Below are 24,594 nucleotides of genomic sequence, written 5' to 3'. Positions count from 1 at the left end.
CTCCAGTGGTCTTTTGTTTTTTTCTTCCGGCAGAAGATGTCTTGTGTCCAGGGGTGTATCTATAGTCGGTGCAGCCCCTGGAGCCTCTAAATGTCCCTTTGGCCCATGTGAGAGACCAATTATATTAAAATCGATCACAGCTGGGGCCATGTTGGAGAGTTTTAAATGTGGATCCATGACTTTCAAATTACTCCACTGCATGTGTCAGCTGGTAATGGAATGGTCTGGCTTGTGTGTATATGTTTTCATCTTTATTAGCCCCACTGACACAGGCCACTTTAAGTAATCCACCACCCCTTTAACTCAGATGAATAGTAAACCTGACCGCCTATCAGCAGATGTTCCCATTACTGCTTTTATATAAAAATGGATACTGCCCTGCTCCTCAGAGTGTTATAGGGGTAGACACTGGCAACTTGGGGCCCCTGTGCAGATGTGTTTGGTCCCCCCTATTGGAAATGGCTGATGGTGATTTGGTCAGATGCTGCTCCATCGGCAGTCATTTTATATTTAACAAGAGAGGACAATGTCATACAGAGATGGCGCTGTGGCTAACAAAAATAATGAAATCATGAGATGGCGCTGTATATAACACAGGACTCTATATAATAAGAGATGGTGTCACATTATAAAAATATAATTAAGGACTGTGCTATACAGTACATAATAAGGGAGTACACTATACACTAAGCAACGGCGCCATACATAGTAAGGCTACACTCATGTATTCAGGTGAAGTGTCAGTGTCAAGCCCAATTTTTTCATGGACAGCACACAGACCCATTGAGTAAGACCTATTCTGATCCTCAAAATTGAATCAGAAATAAACATGTTCTGAGTCTCGCAGATCTCATTCTTGGATCTGTGATTTTCACAGATATTTTAATGAATCTGTAAAACCCTATGAGTCTGTGTGCCGTGCAATAAGAAATCTGGCAGCACACGGACATTTCACACGAATATGATAATGTGGTCTAATAATGGATTTACTCCAAGTCATACAGTATAAAGAATAAATACTTACATCCAGTCACTGCTGACATGTCATCTAATCAGAGCAGTTTTCTGTTGTTTCTTCTCCGTTTGGTCAGACCTTCATGTCGGCATCTCCCCACTACGAATCCTCTCGCCACACTGATCACTGCAGTCCTGAAAATAGCAAGGTCACATATATTGCATGTATACATTTGTCTCTCTCACACTGCACCCCAGAATACAAATATGTACCCCACTATTTCTATACTTTTAATCACACACCATTCAGAATATCAATGGATAAGTTAGAAATGTGCCTCCCATTAATTATAATCTCTGCCACCCAATAAATATAAATTTAACAATCGCTGTGACCTTCCCCCAATTAATTGCAAGGCTATGTGCATACGCTGCGTTCTAGTTGCAAAAAATACACAGCGTGATACAGCACCAGCAAAGTGAATGAGATTTCTGAATTCTCATGCACACGTTTCATATATTTTCCTTGCACATTTGCAAAAAATTCAAATCTAAGAAAAATAGCAATAATGGTTCTTTTGGAAAAAAAAAATGGGAAAAGATGCCCCTAAAAATTTATACAAGCTATAGGAAAAATTGGAAACTAAAATTTAACATTTATTCGCATATTTAAAATATTAAGATCGCTACCATAAACATGGCAACATTAAAGAAACACAAACAATCTGAATGAACCACCAACCTAGAATGATCATGTCACCAAAACCGCATGCAATATGAGCTTCCTCAAACCAACAAATTGTGGTATTTATCAAACTCCACCTCCCAGCTGCATCGGCTATATGTCCTTCCCTGGAGTTTACTGTCACTTTTTCCTAATCACTGGGCCCCCGCCAGTTCTGAAAACATCTCTGAAATATTATCTTCAGAAATCCTATGGACAATGAACCCAGTAATTGTGCGCCTGTACAGTTATCACTGCATGTAAATGCAACACTGCTAGTCCTTACTCTTAGTTCATTGGGGATCCAAGGTAAATATGAATGAAATCTGAAATTTGTTTTTGGAAGATATGCTTGAACCTTCACCAAAAAGATGTTTATTATGCTCGGAGATCGCTCCAGACCTTAATGTGTAATGAACAGGGCCAGAAAAAGGTTACATTTTTGAAGAAAGCTTGTTTACTGTCCAAGACCTACCCCTCATATATGATATCATCTCAGCCTCAGTCTGATCCTCCGCTCTAGGCACGACACGTGGACTGCATGGGGTAATGCATGTTATTGACACACATCATGCTCCACATAGCTTCTTAGTGGCAGAAGATTCAAAACGAAGAGATGATCCAAAGTGAGCAGATTACCAGATGGGGAGCAGGCCTATGAATACAAACTTTTTTCATTTGTGAAAATCGAATCCCCCCCAAATTTTGATTTATTACAAGTTGATTAACTCATCTCTTGTGAGACCCTGAGCAGTCAGCAAGTCATCACCCATGCCACGGTGGGTGATAGGTCTGCTAAGTCAACACAACTACTTGAATAGTCAGGAAGCATCTCCCGGGATCTAGCCTCTTTTTCTTTGACATGCCGGAAGATTTTGGTGCAGAATCACTTTCTTGGCTCTTACAGTAAAGGGGTTTTCACTTACTTGTAAATAACTATTACAGTCATATGTTAAAGTTTGGGCACCCTTATTAATGTTAACCTTTTTTCTTTATAACAATTTTGGTTTTTGCAAAAGCTATTTCAGTTTCATATATCTAATAACTGATGGACTCAGTTATATTTCTGGATTCAAATGAGGTTTATTGTACTAACAGAAAATGTGCAATCTGCATTTAAACAAAATTTGACTGGTGCAAAAGTATGGGCACCCTTATCATTTTCTTTATTTGAACACTCCTAACTACTTTTTACTGACTTCCTGAAGCACTAAATTGGTTTTGTAACCTCATTGAGCTTTGAACTTCATAGCCAGGTGTATCAAATCATGAGAAAAGGTATTTAAGGTGGCCACTTGCAAGTAGTTCTCCTATTTGATTCTCCTATGAAGAGTGGCATCATGGGCTCCTCAAAACAACTCTCAAATGATCTGAAAACAAAGATTATTCAACATAGCTTTTCAGGGGAAGGATTCAAAAAGTTGTCTCAGAGATTTAACCTGTCAGTTTCCATAGTAAGGAAATGGAAGAACACAGGTACAGTTCTTGTTAATCCCAGAAGTGGCAGGCCAAGAAAAATATCAAAGGCAGAGAAGAAGAATGGTGAGAACCATCAAGGACAATCCACAGACAACCTCCAAAGACCTGCTGTTATGAATGAGTCACCGTAGGAGGCAAAAACAGAAATACTAGCTAAGTCCAGAAAACCAGGGAAGTTGGCAGCTATCGGATTGCAGACCCCTGGACCTATCAACAACCACTAGCAGTAGCCGTGGGGGGTTCCTATGGTGCCCTAGACCCCTTGATCACAGCGGGAGAACTAAATAGCCTAAAGACAGAAAGGGAAATCTAAACTGCCCCAGAGCAGACCCCAAAGCAATAGGCAGCCCCCAACATATAATGACGGTGAAGCAAGATGAAAAAACACTCACACAGAAAGATAGGCTGAGCAAATGATGGGGCCCAAGCTAACTAAATAGGACAGGATAGAAAAGCTGCTGTCTGCAATCCGCCAAAACCCTATCAAAACAAGAGCAAACAGACTGATAGGGAAAAAAGCCCTGAAGACGCTAGGCTTCAAAAAGACTATATCAGTACTCAGGTATTTTCTGAAGACAGAGCGAAAAGGAATTCAGCTCACCCCAGCAGGGAATGGCAGAAATCCAGAAAAACAAGGCAAAACAAAACCAAAACACAAATGCAAAAAGCAGAGCAGAAAACTTAGCTTTTGAGGAGCAGGAATCAGACTGGTCTCCTAGAATCCCTCTGATAAATCACCAGCAAGGCAGAAGGGCGTCGGCTGCTATATATCCAGTCAGCAATTCCAGTCACCCAGTCATCATCATCCTGCTCAGGTGCTTGGTAATCGGCCTCACTACCTTCCTTCAGCAGAAGAGGGAGTTCATCAGACCTCAATGGTGAAGGGGAAAATGAACTCACAACAGTACCTCCCCCTTGAGGAGGGGGTCACCGAACCCTCATCCACGCCACCAGGGCGATCAGGGTGAGCCCGATGAAAGGCACGCACCAATCTTTTGGCATGAATATCAGAGGCAGAGACCCAGGAATTATCCTCCTGACCATAACCCTTCCACTTAACCAAATACTGGAGTCTCCTCTAGCCAGACGGGAATCCAGTATCTTCTCTACCTCATATTCCATGTTACCTTCAACCAATACAGGGTCCGGAGGTGCCACCCCAGGAACAACTGGTTCAACAAACCTCTTCAACAAGGACTTATGAAACACATTATGGATTTTAAATGTGACAGGAAGAACCAAACGAAAAGAGACCGGATTAATAATCTCCAAAATCTTGTAAGGTCCAATAAATCTAGGCTTAAACTTAGGAGAAGCCACCTTCATAGCAATATTTTTTGATGATAACCAAACCATATCACCAACCTTAAACTGGGGACCAGTGGTCCTATGTCGGTTGGAAAACCGCTGGGCCTTTTCCTGGGAGAGAGACAACTTATCCACCACTTTGTCCCAGAACTGGTGCAGTCTCTCCACCACAGTGTCAACACCTGGGCAGGCAGAAGGCTCCACCTGCCCTGAAGAAAATTGAGGATGAAACCCAAAGTTACAAAAAAAAGGTGACATCAAAGTGGCAGAACTAGCTCTATTATTTAAAGCAAATTCGGCCAAGGGCAAAAATGAAACCCAATCATCCTGATCAGCGGAAATAAAACATCTCAAATACGACTCTAAGGTCTGGTTTGTTCTCTCCGTCTGCCCATTGGTCTGAGGGTGAAAAGCAGAGGAGAAGGACAACTGAATTCCCAGCTTGGAACAGAAAGTTCTCCAAAATCTAGACACAAACTGAACTCCTCTGTCAGATACAATGTTCTCAGGAATCCCGTGCAAGCGAACCACCTGTTGCAAAAACAGGGGCACCAACTCAGAGGAAGATGGCAACTTAGGGAGTGGTACAAGATGAACCATCTTAGAGAACCTATCACAAATCACCCAAATAACAGTGATTCTCTGAGAGACAGGCATATCAGAGATGAAATCCATTGAAATATGGGTCCATGGCCTCCTGGGGACCGGCAAAGGCATCAACAACCCACTAGAGCGAGAACAAGGTTTAGACCGGGAGCAAGTCCCACAGGACTGCACAAAATTCCTGACATCACGAGACAAGGCGGGCCACCAAAAAGACCGACTCACCAGATCTCTAGTGCCAAAAATACCTGGATGACCAGCCAATGCAGAGCAATGAACTTCAGACATCACTCTCTTCTTCCACTGGTCAGGAACATACAACTTTCCACTGGGACAATGCTCAGGTTTGTCCTCCTGGAACTCTTCCAGAGCACGTCTCAAATCGGCCAGATGGCAGAAAGAACAACCCCTTCGCCTAAGATGTTAGCAGGCTTGGTCACCACAGGAGAATCAGCAAAGAAGCTCCTAGAGAGAGCGTCAGCCTTGACATTCTTAGTGCCAGGAGGAAAAGAGACCACAAAATCAAAACGTGTAAAAAACAAGGCCCACCTAGCCTGTCTAGGGTTCAAGCGTTTGGCCGACTCCAGGTAAATCAAATTCTTGTGGTCAGTGAGGACCACGACTTGATGTTTAGCTCCCTCCAACCAATGTCTCCACTCCTCAAATGCCCATTTCATGGCTAACAGTTCCCGATTCCCCACATCATAGTTACGTTCAGATGGAGATAACTTTTGGGAAAAGAAAGCACAGGGATTCATTTTAGATGTTACAGGATCCTTTTGGGACAAAACAGCTCCTGCACCAATCTCAGAAGTGTCCACCTCTACCTGGAACGGGCGTGAGACATCAGGTTGCCACAAACCCGGGGCAGAAGTGAATCTTCGCTTCAGCTCCTGAAAGGAAGAAACAGCCTCCGGAGACCAATTCAACACATCAGCACCCTTCTTAGTCAGATCAGTCAATGGCTTGGCAATACTAGAAAATTTTGCTATAAATTTCCGATAAAAATTAGCAAAACCCAAAAACTTCTGGAGCGCCTTCAAAGAAGTGGGCTGAACCCAATCATAAATGGCCTGTACCTTGGCCGGGTCCATTTCAATAGTTGACGGAGACAAAATAAATCCCAAAAATGAAATCCTCTGTACCCCAAAAAGGCATTTCGATCCTTTGACATACAGGGAATTCTCCCTCAAGATCCGGAACACAGTCCGAACATGTTCCACATGAGAATCCCAATCCTTGGAGAAGATCAAAATATCATCCAGATAGATAATCAAAAATTTATCCACAAAGTCCCGGAAAATGTCGTTCATGAAGCACTGGAAGACAGAAGGGGCATTAGTGAGCCCAAAAGGCATCACCAGGTACTCAAAATGTCCCTCCGGAGTATTAAACACCGTCTTCCATTCATCCCCATGCTTAATGCGGATAAGATTATACGCCCCCCTGAGGTCAAGCTTGGTAAACCAGCAAGCACCTTTAACTCTGGAGAATAGATCCGAAATCAGGGGTAACGGATACTGATATTTAATAGTAATTTTGTTGAGGGCACGATAATCAATACAAGGCCTTAATGAACCATCCTTTTTGGCCACGGAAAAAAAACTGGCACCTAAGGGTGAAGAGGATGGTCTAATATGACCCTTCTCCAACGCCTCCTTAATATAGGATCGCATAGCCTCGTGCTCGGGTACAGATAAATTGAAGAGCCGACCCTTGGGAAATTTACACCCCGGGCTCAGTTCAATTGCACAGTCATAACTCCTATGAGGAGGCAAAGACGCAGACTCATTCTCACTAAATGCATCTTAAAAGTCCGCCAAATAGTCAGGAACATCATGCGACTGAGGAGAGGTGGAAAAAACCAGTGCCTCACTAAGGGCACACCGACAACCCCAACTCACCACAGACACAGATTTCCAATCCAAAACTGGATTATGAATTTGCAACCAGGGAAACCCCAGAACAATGGTATCATGCAAATTATGCAACACCAAAAATCTGCAATTTTCTTGATGGTCTGGGGCGACCCGCATTACCACCTGGGTCCAAAACTGAGGTTTATTTTTCGCCAAAGGAGTAGCATCAATCCCCCTCAAAGGGATAGGCGTCTGCAGAGGTGTCATCGGAAATCCACAACGTTTAGCAAAATCCAAGTCCATTAGGTTCAGGGCTGCTCCCGAATCCACAAAAGCCTTGGCGGAAAATGTGGACAGGGAGCAGATCAGAGTAATTGCCAGAAGAAACTTAGGTTGAACACCACCCACAGAAAACGTGTGTGCAAAACGTTTCTCTCGTTTAGGACAGACAGAAATAATATGCGAGGCATCTCCACAAAAAACACAGCTTATTACGCCTTCTGAACTCCTGACGTTGCTCCCTGGACAAAACTCTATCACATTGCATAGGTTCAGACACTTGTTCAACAGGTGGCAACACCTCTCGTGCAGTCCTGCGTTCACGTAAACGCCGATCAACCTGAATGGCTAATGACATAGAATCGTCAAGACCAGAGGGAACAGGAAATCCCACCATAGTATCTTTTACGGCTTCTGACAAACCCTTCCGAAAGAGAGCTGCCAAGGCATTATCATTCCAGGTAGTAAGGACCGCCCACTTTCGGAATTTTTGACAGTACAATTCTGCAGAATCTCGACCCTGGCTCAATGCCAACAGGGTCTTTTCAGCCTGATCAATAGCATTAGGTTCGTCATACAACAACCCCAAGGCTTGAAAAAATGCGTTCACATTAGTCAGAATAGGATCATCTGGTTTCAAAGAAAACGCCCAATCCTGGGGATCACCATGCAGCAAAGAGATGACAATTTTAACCCGCTGCGCGGAGCTCCCTGACGAGTTAGGCTTTAAGGCAAAAAATAATTTACAATTATTTTTGAAATTCAAAAATTTAGACCGATCCCCAAAGAACACATCAGGAGTAGGGATCTTTGGTTCAGCAGCATGTGAATGAGTAAGGTAGGCGGAAATTCCCCGCACTTCCGCAGCGAGCTGCTCCACACGATCAGACAATTGCTTTATCTCCATTGAGAGAAAAAAAAAATTCCCCTACGGCCGCAGAGATATAGAGGAAAAAATATACACACTTTTTCATTTTTTTTTTTTTTTTTTTACAATTCTTTCCTGCTATTGAGTACCCTAGGATCTGCGGTATGGCTGGTGATTCTGTTATGAATGAGTCACCATAGGAGGCAAAAACAGAAATACTAGCTAAGTCCAGAAAACCAGGGAAGTTGACAGCTATCAGATTGCAGACCCCTGAACCTATCAACAACAACTAGCAGTAGCTGTGGGGGGTTTCTACTGTGCCCTAGACCCCTCGATCACAGCCGGAGAACTAAATAGCCTAAAGACAGAAAGGGAAATCTAAACTGCCCCAGAGCAGACCCCAAAGCAATAGGCAGCCCCCAACATATAATGACGGTGAAGCAAGATGAAAAAACACTCACACCGATAGAAAGATAGGCTGAGCAAATGATGGGGCCCAAGCTAACTAAATAGGACAGGATAGAAAAGCTGCTGTCTGCAATCCGCCAAAACCCTATCAAAACAAGAGCAAACAGACTGATAGGGAAAAAGCCCTGAAGACGCTAGGCTTCAAAAAGACTACACTCACTGGCCACATTATTAGGTACACCATGCTAGTAAGGGGTTGGACCCCCTTTTGCCTTCAGAACTGCCTCAATTCTTCGTGGCAGAGATTCAACAAGGTGCTGGAAGCATTCCTCAGAGATTTTGGACCATATTGACATGATGGCATCACACAGTTGGCGCAGATTTGTCGGCTGCACATCCCTGATGCGAATCTCCCGTTCCACCACATCCCAAAGATGCTCTATTGGATTGAGATCTGGTGACTGAGGAGTCCATTTGAGTACAGTAAACTCATTGTCATGTTCAAGAAACCAATCTGAGATGATTCGAGCTTTATGACATGGCGCATTATCCTGCTGAAAGTAGCCATCAGATGTTGGGTACATTGTGGTCATAAAGGGATGGACATGGTCAGCAACAATACTCAGGTAGGCTGTGGCGTTGCAACGATGCTCAATTGGTACCAAGGGGCCCAAAGAGTGCCCAGAAAAAATTCCCCACACCATGACACCACCACCACCAGCCTGAACCGTTGATACAAGGCAGGATGGATCCATGCTTTCATGTTGTTTACGCCAAATTCTGACCCTACCATCCGAATGTCGCAGCAGAAATCGAGACTCATCAGACCAGGCAACGTTTTTCCAATCTTCTACTGTCCAATTTCGATGAGCTTGTGCAAATTGTAGCCTCAGTTTCCTGTTCTTAGCTGAGAGGAGTGGTACCCAGTGTGGTCTTCTGCTGCTGTAGCCCATCTGCCTCAAAGTTCGACGCACTGTGCGTTCAGAGATGCTCTTCTGCCTACCTTGGTTGTAACGGGTGGCAATTTGAGTCACTGTTGCCTTTCTATCAGCTCGAACCAGTCTGCCCATTCTCCTCTGACCTCTGGCATCAACATGGCATTTCCGGCCACAGAACTGCCGCTCACTGGATTTTTTTTCTTTTTCGGACCATTCTCTGTAAACCCTAGAGATGGTTGTGCGTGAAAATCCCAGTAGATCAGCAGTTTCTGAAATTCTCAGACCAGCCCTTCTGGCACCAACAATCATGCCACGTTCAAAGGCACTCAAATCACCTTTCTTCCCCATACTGATGCTCGGTTTGAACTGCAGGAGATTGTCTTGACCATGTCTACATGCCTAAATGCACTGAGTTGCCGCCATGTGATTGGCTGATTAGAAATTAAGTCTTAACACACAGTTGGACAGGTGTACCTAATAAAGTGGCCAGTGAGTGTATATCAGTACTCAGGTATTTTCTGAAGACAGAGCAAAAAGGAATTCAGCTCACCCCAGCAGGGAATGGCAGAAATCCAAAAAAAACAAGGCAAAACAAAACCAAAACACAAATGCAAAAAGCAGAGCAGAAAACTTAGCTTTTGAGTAGCAGGAATCAGACTGGTCTCCTAGAATCCCTCTGAGAAATCACCAGCCAGGCAGAAGGGTGTTGGCTGCCTTATATCCAGTCAGCAATTCCAGTCACCCAGTCATCATCATCCTGCTCAGGTGCTTGGTAATCAGCCTCACTACCTTCCTTCACCAGAAGAGGGAGTTCATCAGACCTCAATGATGAAGGGGAAAATGAACTCACAACACCTGCAGCATCATCTTGCTGCAGATGGTGTCACTGTGCATCGGTCAACAATACAACGCACTTTGCACAAGGAGAAGCTGTATGGGAGAGTGATGCGAAAGAAGCCGTTTCTGCAAGCACGCCACAAACAGAGTCGCCTGAGGTATGCAAAAGCACATTTGGACAAGCCAGTTACATTTTGGAAGAAGGTAATTTGGACTGATGAAACAAAGATTGAGTTGTTTGGTCATACAAAAAGGCATTATGCATGGAGGCTAAAAAACACAGCATTCCAAGAAAAACACCTGCTACCCACAGTAAAATTTGGTGGAGGTTCCATCATGCTTTGGGGCTGTGTGGCCAATGCCGGCACCGGGAATCTTGTTAAAGTTGAGGGTCGCATGGATTCAACTCAGTATCAGCAGATTCTTTACAATAATGTGCAAGAATCAGTGACGAAGTTGAAGATACGCAGGGGATGGATATTTCAGTAAAACAATGATCCAAAACACCGCTCCAAATCTACTCAGGCATTCATGCAGAGGAACAATTACAATGTTCTGGAATGGCCATCCCAGTCCCCAGACCTGAATATCATTGAACATCTGTGGGATGATTTGAAGCGGGCTGTCCATGCTCGGCGACCATCAAACTTAACTGAACTGGAAATGTTTTGTAAACAGGAATGGTCACAAATACCTTCATCCAGGATCCAGGAACTCAATAATAGCTACAGGAAGTGATTAGAGGCTGTTATTTTTGCAAAAGGAGGATCTACGAAATATTAATGTCACTTTTATGCTAAGGTGCCCATACTATTGCACCGGTCAAATTTTGTTTAAATGCAGATTGCACTTTTTCTGTTAGTACAATAAACCTCATTTGAATCCAGAAATATAACTGAGTCCATCAGTTATTAGATATATGAAACTGAAATAGCTGTTGCAAAAACCAAAATTGTTATAAAGAAAAAAGGTTAACATTAATAGGGGTGCCGAAACTTTAACATATGACTGTATTCATTGAATGATAAAAAAATGTATGCTATGTTTTACTATTTCAAGTTATTTGCATGGTGTCAGTGATGAGAACATTCCTACTTATTCCTACTTGTGGTTCCTCCACTACTCCCCAGCAACATGCCCGCTGTCTTGGGGTCATAGTTGACTGCAAGCTTTCATTCGCCACCCGCATCCGATCACTGGCTCGCTCTTGTTATCTGCACCTCAAAAACATTTCTAGAATTCGACTTTTTCTTACTTTTGACTCCGCAAAACCTCTTACTGTTTCTCTTATTCATTCTCGTCTGGACTATTGTAACTCTCTTCTAATTGGTCTCCCTCTTACCAAACTCTCCCCCCTACAATCTGTCCTGAATGCTGCAGCCAGGATCATATTCCTCACCAATCGTTACACCGATGCCTCTACTTTATGCCAGTCATTACACTGGCTACCCATCCACTCCAAAATCCAGTACAAACTTATTACCTTCATCCACAAAGCACTCCATGGCTCAGCACCATCCTACATCTCCTCCCTCATCTCAGTCTACCACCCTACCCGTGCCCTCCGTTCTGCTGATGACCTGAGGTTAGCATCCTCAATAATCCGAACCTCCCACTCCCGTCTCCAAGACTATACACGTGCTGCGCCAATTTTTTGGAATGCACTTCCCAGGTCAATACAATTAGTCCCCAATCCCTACAATTTCAAGCGTGCCCTAAAAACGCATTTATTCAGACTGGCCTACAGCCTCAACACATTAACCTAAATATCCCTGTGTGGCACAGCTAAAAGTTTTACCATAACCAGGTTCCCTGCATCATGTTCCCACATGCTTTATGCATCTATTAGCCCTCTGTGTCTGTACTGTTACACACTTAACATTATGGCTGGTCCCAACAATGATGACAACTGTTACCATCCACCTTTTGTGTCTACCTTTTTTCCTCATAGACTGTAAGCTTGCGAGCAGGGCCCTCATTCCTCTTGGTATCTGTTATGATCTATGTGATTACTGTTATGCTGTAATGTCTATCGTCTGTACAAGTCCCCTCTGAAATGTAAAGTGATGCGGAATATGTCGGCGCTATAGAAATAAAATTTTTATTATTATTACTTACACCCAAGAGCTCGAAAACTGTCTTGAGAGTGTAAACGTGACACATGCTTTGCTCACATAAAGCCAGAAACACCTTTAATATTTAATAAGAATATTGAATATTACATGTAATCTCTTGATTTCAGTATAATCGCATTGGGCGCCTGTACCAGGCTGCAGAGATTTTCGTTAAACAAGTCATTGAGACTGGTTCTTATGTTGGGATGGTGACATTTTCATCCTCATCTGCGATAAGATCATCATTAATCCAAATAAATAGTGATGTGGAACGTGAGCAGCTGAAACAACTTCTGCCAACAGTAGCAAGCGGAGGAACAAATATATGTTCTGGACTTCTGACCGGCATTCAGGTAATTTACAACCAGACATATCTCCACTGTATACAAGTATTGCTATAATATAGAAATTATGTTAAATAAAGGTCAAAACAAAGATGTGAGCAGTAAAGAAGAAAAATGTCCTATTTTTACTAAATTGAGCTGTCCAATCTGCATAGTAATGGCCAAAAAGGACAGTAGTGGACACAGACAGGACCCCTGTGCAAAACATGCAAAATTCAGAAATAAAGAATAAAAAAAATACCTCTGTCCTTAAAAAGCTGAGAAGCTCTGCATGGAATGCACTGAAACATGTTCACGTAAAAGAATCAGCTTTATGTAGTAACGTGCTAAATTATATCACCCCAAAATCAGATAATTAGAATCTGGAATTGGAAGGGGAAATAACAGAAGAGATTTATTTTCGGTATTGTTCTTCATGGATTATTTATATCTCTTTATCATGATACTGCACAGGTAAATAGAGAAAAGTCTGGTTCTTCTCATGGAACAGAAGTCATATTGCTATCAGATGGAGAAGATAATTATGATACCAGCCTTTGCTTCCCACAAATTATAGAGAGCGGTGCCATCATTCATGTTATATTTCTCGGATTTAACGAAGAAGAAAAGCTGAGATATATTGCAGAAACTACAGGTGAGCACTCAAATTTACAATGCAGCACTTACAATTTACTTGCAGTGCACAGATAGTACTCACATCTGTACACATAGCACTATAGGGCCTCCTTCCCACGTCCATGTTTGCAGTATGTGTGGTATCCGTGTTTTTTTCACGGATACCATATGTGCTTATTATAACCTATGTGGCTGTGCACATGTCCATTTTTTACCGGCAGCACGGATGACAAGAGCCAATACAAGTCTATGGGTCCATGAAAAACACGTACAGCACATGAATGTCATCTGTGTACTGTGGTGTAGTGACCACTATGTCCACTAGGGGGCGCTGTATGGATGTCCCAGGAGAGTGGATGAATGGCAAGATACTGAATGACAATTATGTATCTCAAGGTGGGTGGCCTTGAGATGGAGGTTTATGTGTGTGTGTTAATCAGCAGTGATACTGCTGAGGTGCTGGTTCAATGTGTCAAGGACTAGTTTCCTACATACGGACCCAGGGGGTGTGTTTAATAACACTATTGTAAAGTGTATATGTGTGTGTGAAGGACCTGTGATGAGGTCATAGTCATGTGACCCGGTCAGCGTGACTATGGACCATATAATGTGGCCAGGGTAGGTCACATGTGGTGAATACTGGGACCCGATTGGTCCAGTGTGGAAGGTCCCGCTGAGGTGGAGCTTCCTGGCTAACAGCCTGTGAAGTGGCTGTGGTGAATGGCTGCACGTGTCTGAGAGTTCCCAGGGGAGGAAATGAACGTCTGCAGTAAGCTGAAGCAGCCATGAGGAAACCCAGACGTGGGTGAGATAAGTGAGGCTAAGAGAGCCTGTATGCTGGACATTGTACAACCTGTGTGAACACAGGGTTTACAGAGTGAAACTCTGCCATGGACGCTCTGCTGTTTATATGAAGTTTTGTTGCTGCTGTGGGTTTATGATGTTGAATTAACCGCATGGACTATGCTTGCTTTATGGAAAAATCTGTGCCGGATCTGATTTTGTGGCTCCTGAGCGAGTATCCCCCACCCGAATAACAGCGCTACCTCACAGTAACCTCCATGTGCTGTATGTGTTTAACATTGCAAAGCATAGGAGAAGCTTTGTCAATTATTTTGCCATACCAGAAAAACACTGATGGCACACTGATCCAAAACACTGACGACAACGGTACTGTTTATTTCCAGGACTGGTTTTATACGAACATGTGAAGAGGGTCCTAACTAAGTGCAGTTACTGCTCTTTAAGGCCTTATTGGTGGGTGAGGGCACTATCACTGACAATATAAGGAACATGGTAGCTGACATTGTGGTTGGATAGGATTCAGTTTTATGCATTGTGGTGGAGCACCATGGCTAGCAGTATGATGGAACAATGTGGTTGACAACGTAGTGGGACAGTGTGGTTGATATTGTAGTGGGGAACTATGGCCGTATTATGGTGGAGCAATGGGCTTGGATTGCTGTGGGAAAATGTGAATGGCAATGTTATGGAGCAGTGGTTAGCAGTATGGTGGGGCATAGAGGCTGGTACTGTGGTGGGGCACTATGGCTGGCATTGAGGTTTGGCTCAGTGGCTGGCATTGTGGTTGGGCACTGGACTGCAATATTGGCTGGACATTGTGAATTGCATTATGGTGGAGCGCTGTGGCTGGCAAGTAATGTGACACTGTGACTGATATTGTGGTGGGGCACTGTTGCCGGCATTGTAGTGAGGCACCGTGGCAGTGTTGTGGTGGGGCACTAAGGCTAACAATTTGGCGGGACATTGGCTGGTGTTGTGGCAGACCAGAGAATTGTGGCAGGTATTGTGGTGAGGCACTGTGGCATGCAGTGTGGTGGAGCACTTTGTTTGGCACTGTGTGCATCATGGTGTCTGGCATTGTGGTGTGACACTGAGGCTGACAATCTAGTGGAGAACTGTGGTTGGAATTGTGGTTGGCACTCAGGCTAGCAATATTCTGGAGCACTGTATTTCTGCACTGTGGCATGCATTGTGGTGGGGCAGTGTGGCTGACCCTGTGATGGAGCACTGTGTCTGTCAGTGTGATACAGCACTATGGCTGACATTGTGGTAGGACACTGTAGCCAGCATTACGGTGTGGTAATGTGGGGCAATGTGGCTGGCATTGTGGTTGAACACTGTGATTGTGATTGTCGTACAACACTGTGGCCAACATTTTTATTGTGGGGTACTGTGGCTGACATTGTGCTGCAATGTGGCTGGTATTGTGGTGGGAAACTATGGTTGCCATTGTGGAAAGGCACTGTGTTGGGGGTCTGAGGCTGGCATTATGTTGGGGCACCATGGTTGGCAATATGATGGGGCACTATTTCTGGCATTGTGGTGTGGTAGTGGGGCTTGCATTGGTTGTGGTTTACCTCTGTGGTGGAAAACTTTGTTTGTCATTGTGGTTGTCCACTGAGGCTGGCAATGTTGTAAGATACTGTGACTAGCATTGTAGTAGGGCCCTATGGCTGGCAGTACGATGGGTAATCGTGCCTTGCATTGTGGTTGGGAACTGTTTCGGCAATGAGGTAGGACAGAGCAGAACAACAAAATACTAATGCAAACAGAACCTTGCCGGCAAAGAATTTGCCCAAATTTACATTTTTTTTCTTTCAGGTGGAAAAACATTGTTATCCACAGATAGCGTGGATGCAAATGGCTTAATTGATGCCTTCAGTTCAATTTCAGCTAATGATGGAGATGTTACTAAACAGTCTATACAGGTGAGTTTATATGGTCGTCTATGATTGGCTACAAAACAGAAAGGACATTTCATCTGAAGTGTAAAAGGTTGTTCTGTGTTTCAAAAACCACATCTGTTTTCTTATAAATAGTACCACATCTGTCCAAGGATATTGCCAGCTCAACTTTATTACAGTAAATGGAGCTAACCTGCAATACGTCTTACAACCTGGCGACAGTGGTGGCACTATTTTTTGGAATAAAGCAGCCATGCTGGAAAACCTTTTCCTAGTCTGATTTGTTTTTTTCATTAAACTATAGTATAGAAACACATATCATTAATATCCCAATTATATTAAATCTTCCTGTTTTAACAGCTGGAGAGCATTGCCTCAAGTCTTCAACCAGCTCAGTGTCTGAATGGCACAGTTTTCATTGATAATACCGTGGGGAATGACACATTTTTCCTGGTCACTTGGCAAGCCGTGATACCAAATATTAATTTGCAAGATCCAAATGGGCTCATATATACCTCATCAGAATTTGTCAGTGATGCCACTTCTAAGTCATCAAGACTTGCTATCCCTGGAACAGCAGAGGTAACAGTTTCCTAGTCAAAAGTTCATTTTAAGACCATATTCTTTTAAAGGTTTTTTCCACTACTGGAAAACACCTTCTCAATAGCATCAGCCTGTAAAGCTAATTTTTTTAAAAAATGCAAGAGCCAGTGATTGGCTGCAGTGGTCAAATGACATCCATGAGAAATAGCGGTGAGATTGTAAGAGCGACAAAGGCCCAGGAGATAACTGTGAACTTTGCTCACTTTATTCTGCAGGCTGGAGCTATTAAGAAGAGGTTGTTCAATAGTGGACGACCCGTTGAAGGTTCAACATTCTGCAGTAATTAGTTATTTAATACATATTTTTAGCAATCCTTGGTCTGTTTTTCTGATGCAGAGCGCCAATTCTTCTCCATAAACATATACATTAACAGTTAAAATTCTGTGTGCAAGCAGTCACGACTACAGGCAATTAAATGCATCCTGTTTGATTATTGAGCCCAAAGTACTAAGAGTTTGCAGAACAATCCAACATTCGGACAAATTTACTTTAAAAGTTTAAATTAAACAAGACGTTTTTAGTTTGTAAGAATGTCTGCAAGCTCTTGAATTGTAGAAATCCTACAGAGAACAAATAGGAATACATTTCCTCTTCAACTCTTCCATGTTGGCAACAGGGCTTGGCAGACAGGCCACAACAGGGAGAGTTCTGCTGCAGCTAGTTGTCCTACAGCCAAATACAGGGCAGCGAGGAATTTGAGGAGGTGGATATGGGTAATCCTCTGAGGGACACAAAAACATTCTTTATATATCTCTCAGTTTTAATAGGAGACAAAAAAAGCGTCAATTGAAAGGAGATTTTGAGACAAAACCAGGATTTCCCATCGGGACTATACCTGTTTGTACACCTTATTAGGGCATTGGAACATCATAGAGGTGAGTTAGAGGACTCTTACTACTAGTGAAGAAACAGGAGAGCTGATGAACTTGGGCTGTTCAAGTAAATTATTACCCGGATGACCACTCGTGAATGGCTGACATGTAATATGACATCTTTCCTGTAGCTGACCCTGCATTGGAAATGTACTGTCAACTACAGCTTCCCCTGACAACATGTACCCTACCCATTTTTATTGTTGAAATGTTCCCTATTTTGCTAAATTTGCCAATTTGATGTTTTTTTTCTTCTGCTTAGAGAGGACCATGGCGTTACAGTCTCTGCAATGCACTCAGTTCAGTTGAAGCTTTAGGTTTAGTTGTAAACTCCAAGGCTTCAGATGAAAAAGTTTCTCCGATTATTGTAAATGCCCACATGAACCAAGACATTAATCAATATCCCAACCCTATGGTTATCTATGCCTCAGTAAGTCAAGGACTGATGCCTATCAGGGGAGCAAAAGTGACTGCAATCATTGAACCTGTCAAAGGACCAATAGTCACCCTAGAACTTCTGGACAATGGAGCAGGTAATTATTATAACTGATCCACTTTTATTAATGTTGGTTATGAGTATATCCACCATCATGAATCTACCATTATGGACAAATTATCCTTGTTTTTAGCTGTTTTCTATATTTGCAGAGAAATTACTGCATACTTATGTACATAGTATGATGTTTCTGAATAATAAGACTGTACAGAATTTTATTTGGAATGATGGCCATCTATCTGTGTTTTTGAAGCCATAATAATCATTTTCTACTCTTTATATTTAATTTACCTTACGTCCTCATACCAAAATTAACTCTGAATGTAAGCTTGTAGAGGTTGCCCACTACTTTTACACTGATATCCTAAAGATAGGCCAAGTCATCTATGTCTGATTACTGGGGAGTTGACACCTGACCACCAGCTGATCAGCAGTTCCTGGTGTCGGCGTCAGACATATCTGGTGAATTACGGAGATGCACAGCACAGGTCCATCTACTGCATACTGGCCACGGCCAGGTACAGAACATCAAACACCTAATGAAATCAGTAGCTGGTGGATGTGCAGTACCCGGCCACGGCCAATATTCTCTGTGCTGCCCTGTAACTGAGCAGTATCAGCCGCCTCCAACATTGGGAACAGCGGATTTGGCTATAAAATAAATGAGCCAAGTTGCGACTTGCATTAAAGTCTATTTCTGGTGAGCCGTTTGTGACTTGCGACATGCAACAGAAAATCTAACTAATTTGGAAATATTTACGAAAGTCGCAGATACACTAGTTTACAAGACCAACATTGATGACCTGGCTTGATCCTGCATAAAAATAAAAATAATGCGCAAAAAAAAACAAATTATTGGTATTATTGACAGTGGCCAATATTTTGGCCAAAATATGAAAGCTCACAAAATTATGAATGTGATCCCCATGCTACTGCCGTGCCTTTCTAAGAAGCAAGAAACGAGAGTAGAGAAACTACAATCTAAGAAGAGGAGGCAGAGGGAACCAAGCATTAGGTGGGGTGGCTAGACATAAGAAATGTATGGTCACTTTTCAGTCCCAGGTTGGAGGGTCGCTTTAACAGACAAAAGATAATTCAAATTTTCTAGCTGCAAATTTACTCACAATTGTCAATTCTGTCATTTGCATTCATGTACATTCAGCTCTGATGTACAGGAAACACAATATGTGAAATAATGAGTACTGCGTCAAGAGCAATAATATTTCTTATATTAACCTACAAGCTAGCCTCTCTGAGAGTGTGCTTTGCCCTTTATCTAAAACCCTGCAATATTTGTAAGACTATAATAATAATAATTTAGAATAATAATTAACATTGTTAATAATATTATTCTATTTTATTACCTTAGTACTAAGGGGAATAAAAAAAATATATTGAAACGATGATGCATACAGATGTAAGTAAATGTCTTGATGAAATGCTGTTTTCAGGTCCTGATATTATGAAAAATGATGGAATATATTCCAAATACTTCATGCAGTTTTCAGAAAATGGAAGATATGGTCTAAAAGTAAGAGTTGAAAACAATAAGAAGGGTAAAAGTCGTCTGATCCTTCCCAAGAACCGTGCTCTCTATGTTCCGGGTTTTATCATAGATGGTAAGAGACACTTTATTAGACTGGATCTGCAGTATATTTAAAGAGGACCTGTCACCAGGTGAAAAATGGCCAGTTTGTGCCCTCATTTTACTTCCACTGCGCCCCTGAGTATGCCACCTTTTTTATTTATTTATTTATTTTTTTTTTAAATCCTCCATGCAGTTTCAGATATTTTTAGTTGGTGGAAATTTTTCAATGTCTTTACAAGAGGCATGGCTCACAAGGTAATAATTCAGAGCAGCCTACACACACGCGTGTAGAGACTCCTGAGAGCGGGGCCTCCGTGGCAAAGACCATAAAAATTAGCACTAACTAAAAAGCCCCTATTTCTGCAATCATATGGTCATTTAAAAAAAAAAATCAAAGTACTTAATAAATTAAGAGCAACAAAATGGCCTCTCTTGACCTGGTGACATGTCCTCTTTAAATTCTCACTAACAGACTAATAACCCGAAAACTTTGGGCCTATTGGTTTATCTTGGCTTAAATTGGGCAAGAGTAGCTTGGTAGGTGGATGCCACAGTGCATAGAATGAGGACTCAGTAGTAACTTAACCAACATATATGAAACGATGGCGGGGGAAGCCACCACCGTGCAGGGAGACTACGGTACACAAGATGAGGTGCAAATAACAAAGGGTTAATTTATTGACAGGCAAGGAATGCAGTGATAGGAAGGTGTAAACAGGGGTATGCAATGACAAAAGACAATTTACAAGAGTGATATTCTTTAGCTGGGCCGTCAAATAGCATGGTGCTCCAACTATCACAGAACAATATACTTTCCAACAGGCAAAACAACACAGTAAACGCAGTATGATGCTACTCTAACTATAGCCTATCTGGCCTCTGGAACGCAGGCCATACAGCTGCCGTGTTTTGTCTATTGCAGCCTATCCTAGGCCCTAACATGTGCACATACGGGGTTAAACTCACAGTTACGTTGCAGACTCAGTCCAGTTCCGGGGGCCCCCAGCAGTTCTATACGATGGTCCGCACATCTTTCTGGAAGCTCTGTGAAACATGGTCTTTTCCTTGCTTGAGGATCCTGGAGATGCTCCTGGAAGCTGTAGATTCCTTTCTTGTATTTCTTCGTGTCTCCTCACGATAACACAGGACAGCCACCTTTGTTATCCCCAGAAGAGTCTACACAATCTCATAAGTTTATTCAGTCTCAGGCTGTGCGTCTTGTCCTCACAGCTCCTGCAGAATCTTCAGCCCAAAATGCTCACACAGGAAACAGCCCCTCCCCTCTCCAGTGCTGGCAGAACAACACATACAGTTCTTTTGCAGGGGAGCGAGCAGAAAGTTCCAAACCACCAACCAAGGGGGTGCTGTCTCTTAAAGTGGCAGCGTGTCTCTTACTGTCCATAACAACACCACCTCCTTACATATATGTATTTGATTAATGCAGTTACTGTATATGTGGTGCATTTGGCACAATATCAAAGGGTAAATCAAAGAATGGAAATGCAGTAAATTATTTTACAATGAAAATACATAAATTCGGCTATACTGGGTATTAACACAATTCTGCTCTTGCACTATTGTTCTGTTACACGTGAACAACTATTATAGTCAGGGGTGTCTTGGACCTAACAACTCTACCATAAGTGCATCACAGTACTATTGGGCCCGTCACCGTCATCTCTCTCTAAGCAATAGGAATCGTCGTACAGGCCCTAACAGGAATCTACAATGCTACGCCATTTGGCCCAAAGTCCCTTATCAATGCACACATATTGCACTGGCCACCATATTCCCCTGAAGCACAACCTAGACCTTATTGTACCGTATGTCTATACCAGCAGTTATTGCTCACACAAACATCTCCCTCCTGCAGCCTAGTCATCTCTCTCTGCACTGGCTCTGTGCACTCGGCTCGGGTCTCCCAATTCTGGTCTCGTGTCTCCAGTTCTGGTCAATCAGCTCTGGATCTAGTTACTTAGCTCTGGTTACTTAGATCTGGTTACTCAGTTCTGGTCACTTGGTTCCTCACTCGGATCTGGTTACTCGGTTCTTCACTCAGATCTGGCTACTTGTAATGGCGGCTAAAAGCCAACTTCGCTGCACAGCACATTTGTCCTGCCACTTCTGTCGGCCTTTTATAATTGATAACTGACACAGCTGTCACCTGATCTGATGCCTCCTTAAATCTCTTCCCATCATGAACCGTGTATTTCGTCCTACAGTTCCTGCTGATGCAGTTCTTGCTACTTTGTTGTCCTTCAGCATTTGACCAGCAGATGACAGTGCCTGTTTTCCGACACTGTTTTAGGCCTCAAACTGTGGAAGTCTCTCATTTGTTCTTCTCCTTACATTATTAGTAGAGTTGAGCGAATTTGTTCGGATTCGGTTCCGAATACGATCGGCAGCGAATATTGTTTTTGCAATATTCGTCGAACACAGCCGAACGTCATTAGAGTCAATGAGAGTAGAAATTATCGAATATGTTTGAAACCGATCATCAAACATACATTCAGCACAAATAGGGTACCCATATGACATGACTATGGCAAATTCAGATTCGGCAACCGAATCTGAACAAATTCTCTCAACTCTAATTATAAGTCATAGTGGCATCTTGCTCTGCCCTTTGATGTAGCTGCAGTATTAGAGGGGACTCGATGTCCTGATATCCAGTGATGACAACATCTGATAAGTCATAAGTTCTCTAAAACTAAAGATAAACTTTCATTCCAATGCTATCCTGCCAATACCCAGCATTACCCATAAAATGTCTAACATCATGCTTGTAGACAAGCAATTGTAGAAACTGTGTGAGAATGATTAAATTGTAGCAATGGAGTCATTATGTCACTTTATACATGAGTATCAGGCCCATTGCACATAACAAAGTTCCCTCTAGCTTTATACCACTGTATGGTGAATCTTGCAGCACCGCGTGTCAGATATATTTTTCCCTAGAATAAATGCTCTTTTGTCAGTGTGTCAGTCCATAGTACCATCAAAGGCAGCACGTAAATTATAATAAACTATCACAACCCATGTGTTAGCCCAAAAATTTAGATGGCGCAATTAGGAAGGTTTAATCTGCCAGTCTGGCACTTCATCCATCCAATCAATGCAATGATCCTTTCACTTGCTTCTCTTTGTAGGTATAATTACCATGAACCCTCCACGCCCCGAAACAACAGAAGAAGATCTTATTGTTGGAGAATTCAGTAGAACATCTTCAGGAGGTTCTTTCGTGGTATCTAATGTGCCCTCAGGTCCTCAACCAGATATCTATAAACCTGAGAGAATAACTGATTTGGCAGCAAACATTGTTAATGATATGATCATGTTATCTTGGACCGCCACTGGTGATGATCTGGACCAGGGGAATGGTGAATAATATGTTTGTTTCTTTTATACTGTAATAGAAAAAATCATATACTATCTATCTATATCTTTTTCTCTCCTTTATGGGTGACTGATCTCCTACATCTTGGCCAGTCACATTTGTAACCTGGTGCAACACATAATTCAAAATGTTTCCCTACTCATCTGCTAGCCATCATAAAGCAACATGGCGCTTGCCTACTACAGAGAACCTCTGCAACTGACAGTAAATGGAGGCAAGCCAACCATTAAAGGGGTTGTCCAGGTTTAGTATGAAATCTGCAGTCATTGTATGTGATGGTGGAATTCAGGATCCTCACAGTGTGTGCATTGTGCTCTGTCAGGATTCTTCAGAGTTGGTGATGACAGTGTACAGTCATGTTACCACAAGTATGCAATATGCATACTTCCAGCCACATGCCGACTAAATGTGCGCAATCTCACTAAATACAGGTGAATTGAGCGAAGTCATGCATGTCTAGTGAGAATGTGGCTAGAATTATGAATATCACAAACTTGTGATCACATGACTAAATGTTCTCATCACCGACACCAGAGAATCCTGACACTGTGTGCAGTGCACGCTGTGAAGATTCAATTATCTGCAGTCAGATAAAGTGACTTCAGATCTTCATCACTAACCTGGGCAACCTCTTTAAATAACCTCCGCCATCTCTTCCTCCAGAGTCTCCTGGACAATACATTTAACTCTTCACTTACCATGCCGCTGTAATGTTCAGTGTGACTCAGCGCTCTCTTCAGACATAAAGCATATTCATGATGAATGAATGGATGGATGGATGGATGGATATGAGATGTGATAATAAATACAGTATTTTACTTCTTGTTCTCTAGCTTCAGGCTATGACTTGAGAATGAACATCAACCACAATGACCTCAGAACCAACTTTGCTGGATCGACACCAATCAACATCACTTCTCTTACTCCCTTGCCGGCTGGATCCCGAGAAACCTTCTCATTCGCGCCAGAAAATGTTGAAATAAAAAATGGCACCGTTCTTTACTTTGCTTTAGTTGCTATTGATAAAGTCTCCCAACAATCAGATGTGTCGAACATAGCCCAGGCCGCTCTCGTCATTCAACCAACCCCAGCTCCCACAACTGTGCGGGTTACTGGACCAAGAACAGATCCTCCAGCCAAGGACAGCTCTGATGGACTGAGCATAGCAGAGATTGCATTGATAGTGTGTTCAGCTGTCATTGTTGTCTGTATCATTATAAGTATTACTATATGTATCGTCAGCTGTAATAAGAGGAAAAGTAATCCACAAGAGAGAGTGTAAAATTAGAAACTTCCCATATTTGTAAATTAATGTGTCAATATTTTATGTACAGTATATTGTTTCCACGTAAATAATTATTATATGTGAATATATTAAACACTAATATATTTTAGGTATTATTCTTCTAACTGGCTTCTTCTTTGCCTCCAAGGCTGTGTGTAAATGCTCAGAAACCACTTTAACCAGTTCATAACCTGGCCATATTCCTCCATTCTTGACCAAACACATTTTCAGGTTTTATCTTACATGTGCTTGTGACGGATCACACAGGGGCAGGGGGTGTTGACTTCGCTCACCTCGGAGGGAGGGGAGAGTAGG

At 42.6% G+C, this 24,594-nt stretch overlaps 1 protein-coding gene across 1 annotated transcript in view; it reads left to right on the top strand.

Moving 5' to 3' along the window:
• Window positions 1-24,392, top strand: part of LOC141085892 (calcium-activated chloride channel regulator 4A-like) — a 49,701-nt gene extending 25,309 nt beyond the window's left edge. The window contains exons 7-14 of the mRNA XM_073571510.1: window positions 12,500-12,724; window positions 13,169-13,349; window positions 15,956-16,062; window positions 16,399-16,620; window positions 17,776-18,046; window positions 19,461-19,628; window positions 22,747-22,977; window positions 23,828-24,392. Of these exons, the coding sequence (XP_073427611.1) occupies window positions 12,500-12,724; window positions 13,169-13,349; window positions 15,956-16,062; window positions 16,399-16,620; window positions 17,776-18,046; window positions 19,461-19,628; window positions 22,747-22,977; window positions 23,828-24,276 (1,854 nt within the window). The 3' untranslated portion in view covers window positions 24,277-24,392. The remainder of the gene's footprint in view (window positions 1-12,499; window positions 12,725-13,168; window positions 13,350-15,955; window positions 16,063-16,398; window positions 16,621-17,775; window positions 18,047-19,460; window positions 19,629-22,746; window positions 22,978-23,827) is intronic.
• Window positions 24,393-24,594: the final 202 nt, after the last annotated feature.

The sequence above is a fragment of the Dendrobates tinctorius genome, unplaced genomic scaffold (assembly GCF_039654945.1).
Source record: "Dendrobates tinctorius isolate UK_male_01 unplaced genomic scaffold, ASM3965494v1 ptg000029l, whole genome shotgun sequence".
Classification (NCBI taxonomy): Eukaryota; Metazoa; Chordata; class Amphibia; order Anura; family Dendrobatidae; genus Dendrobates; species Dendrobates tinctorius.
Note: the sequence above shows the minus strand (reverse complement) of the source record. Positions and strands in the feature narration are given on the sequence as shown.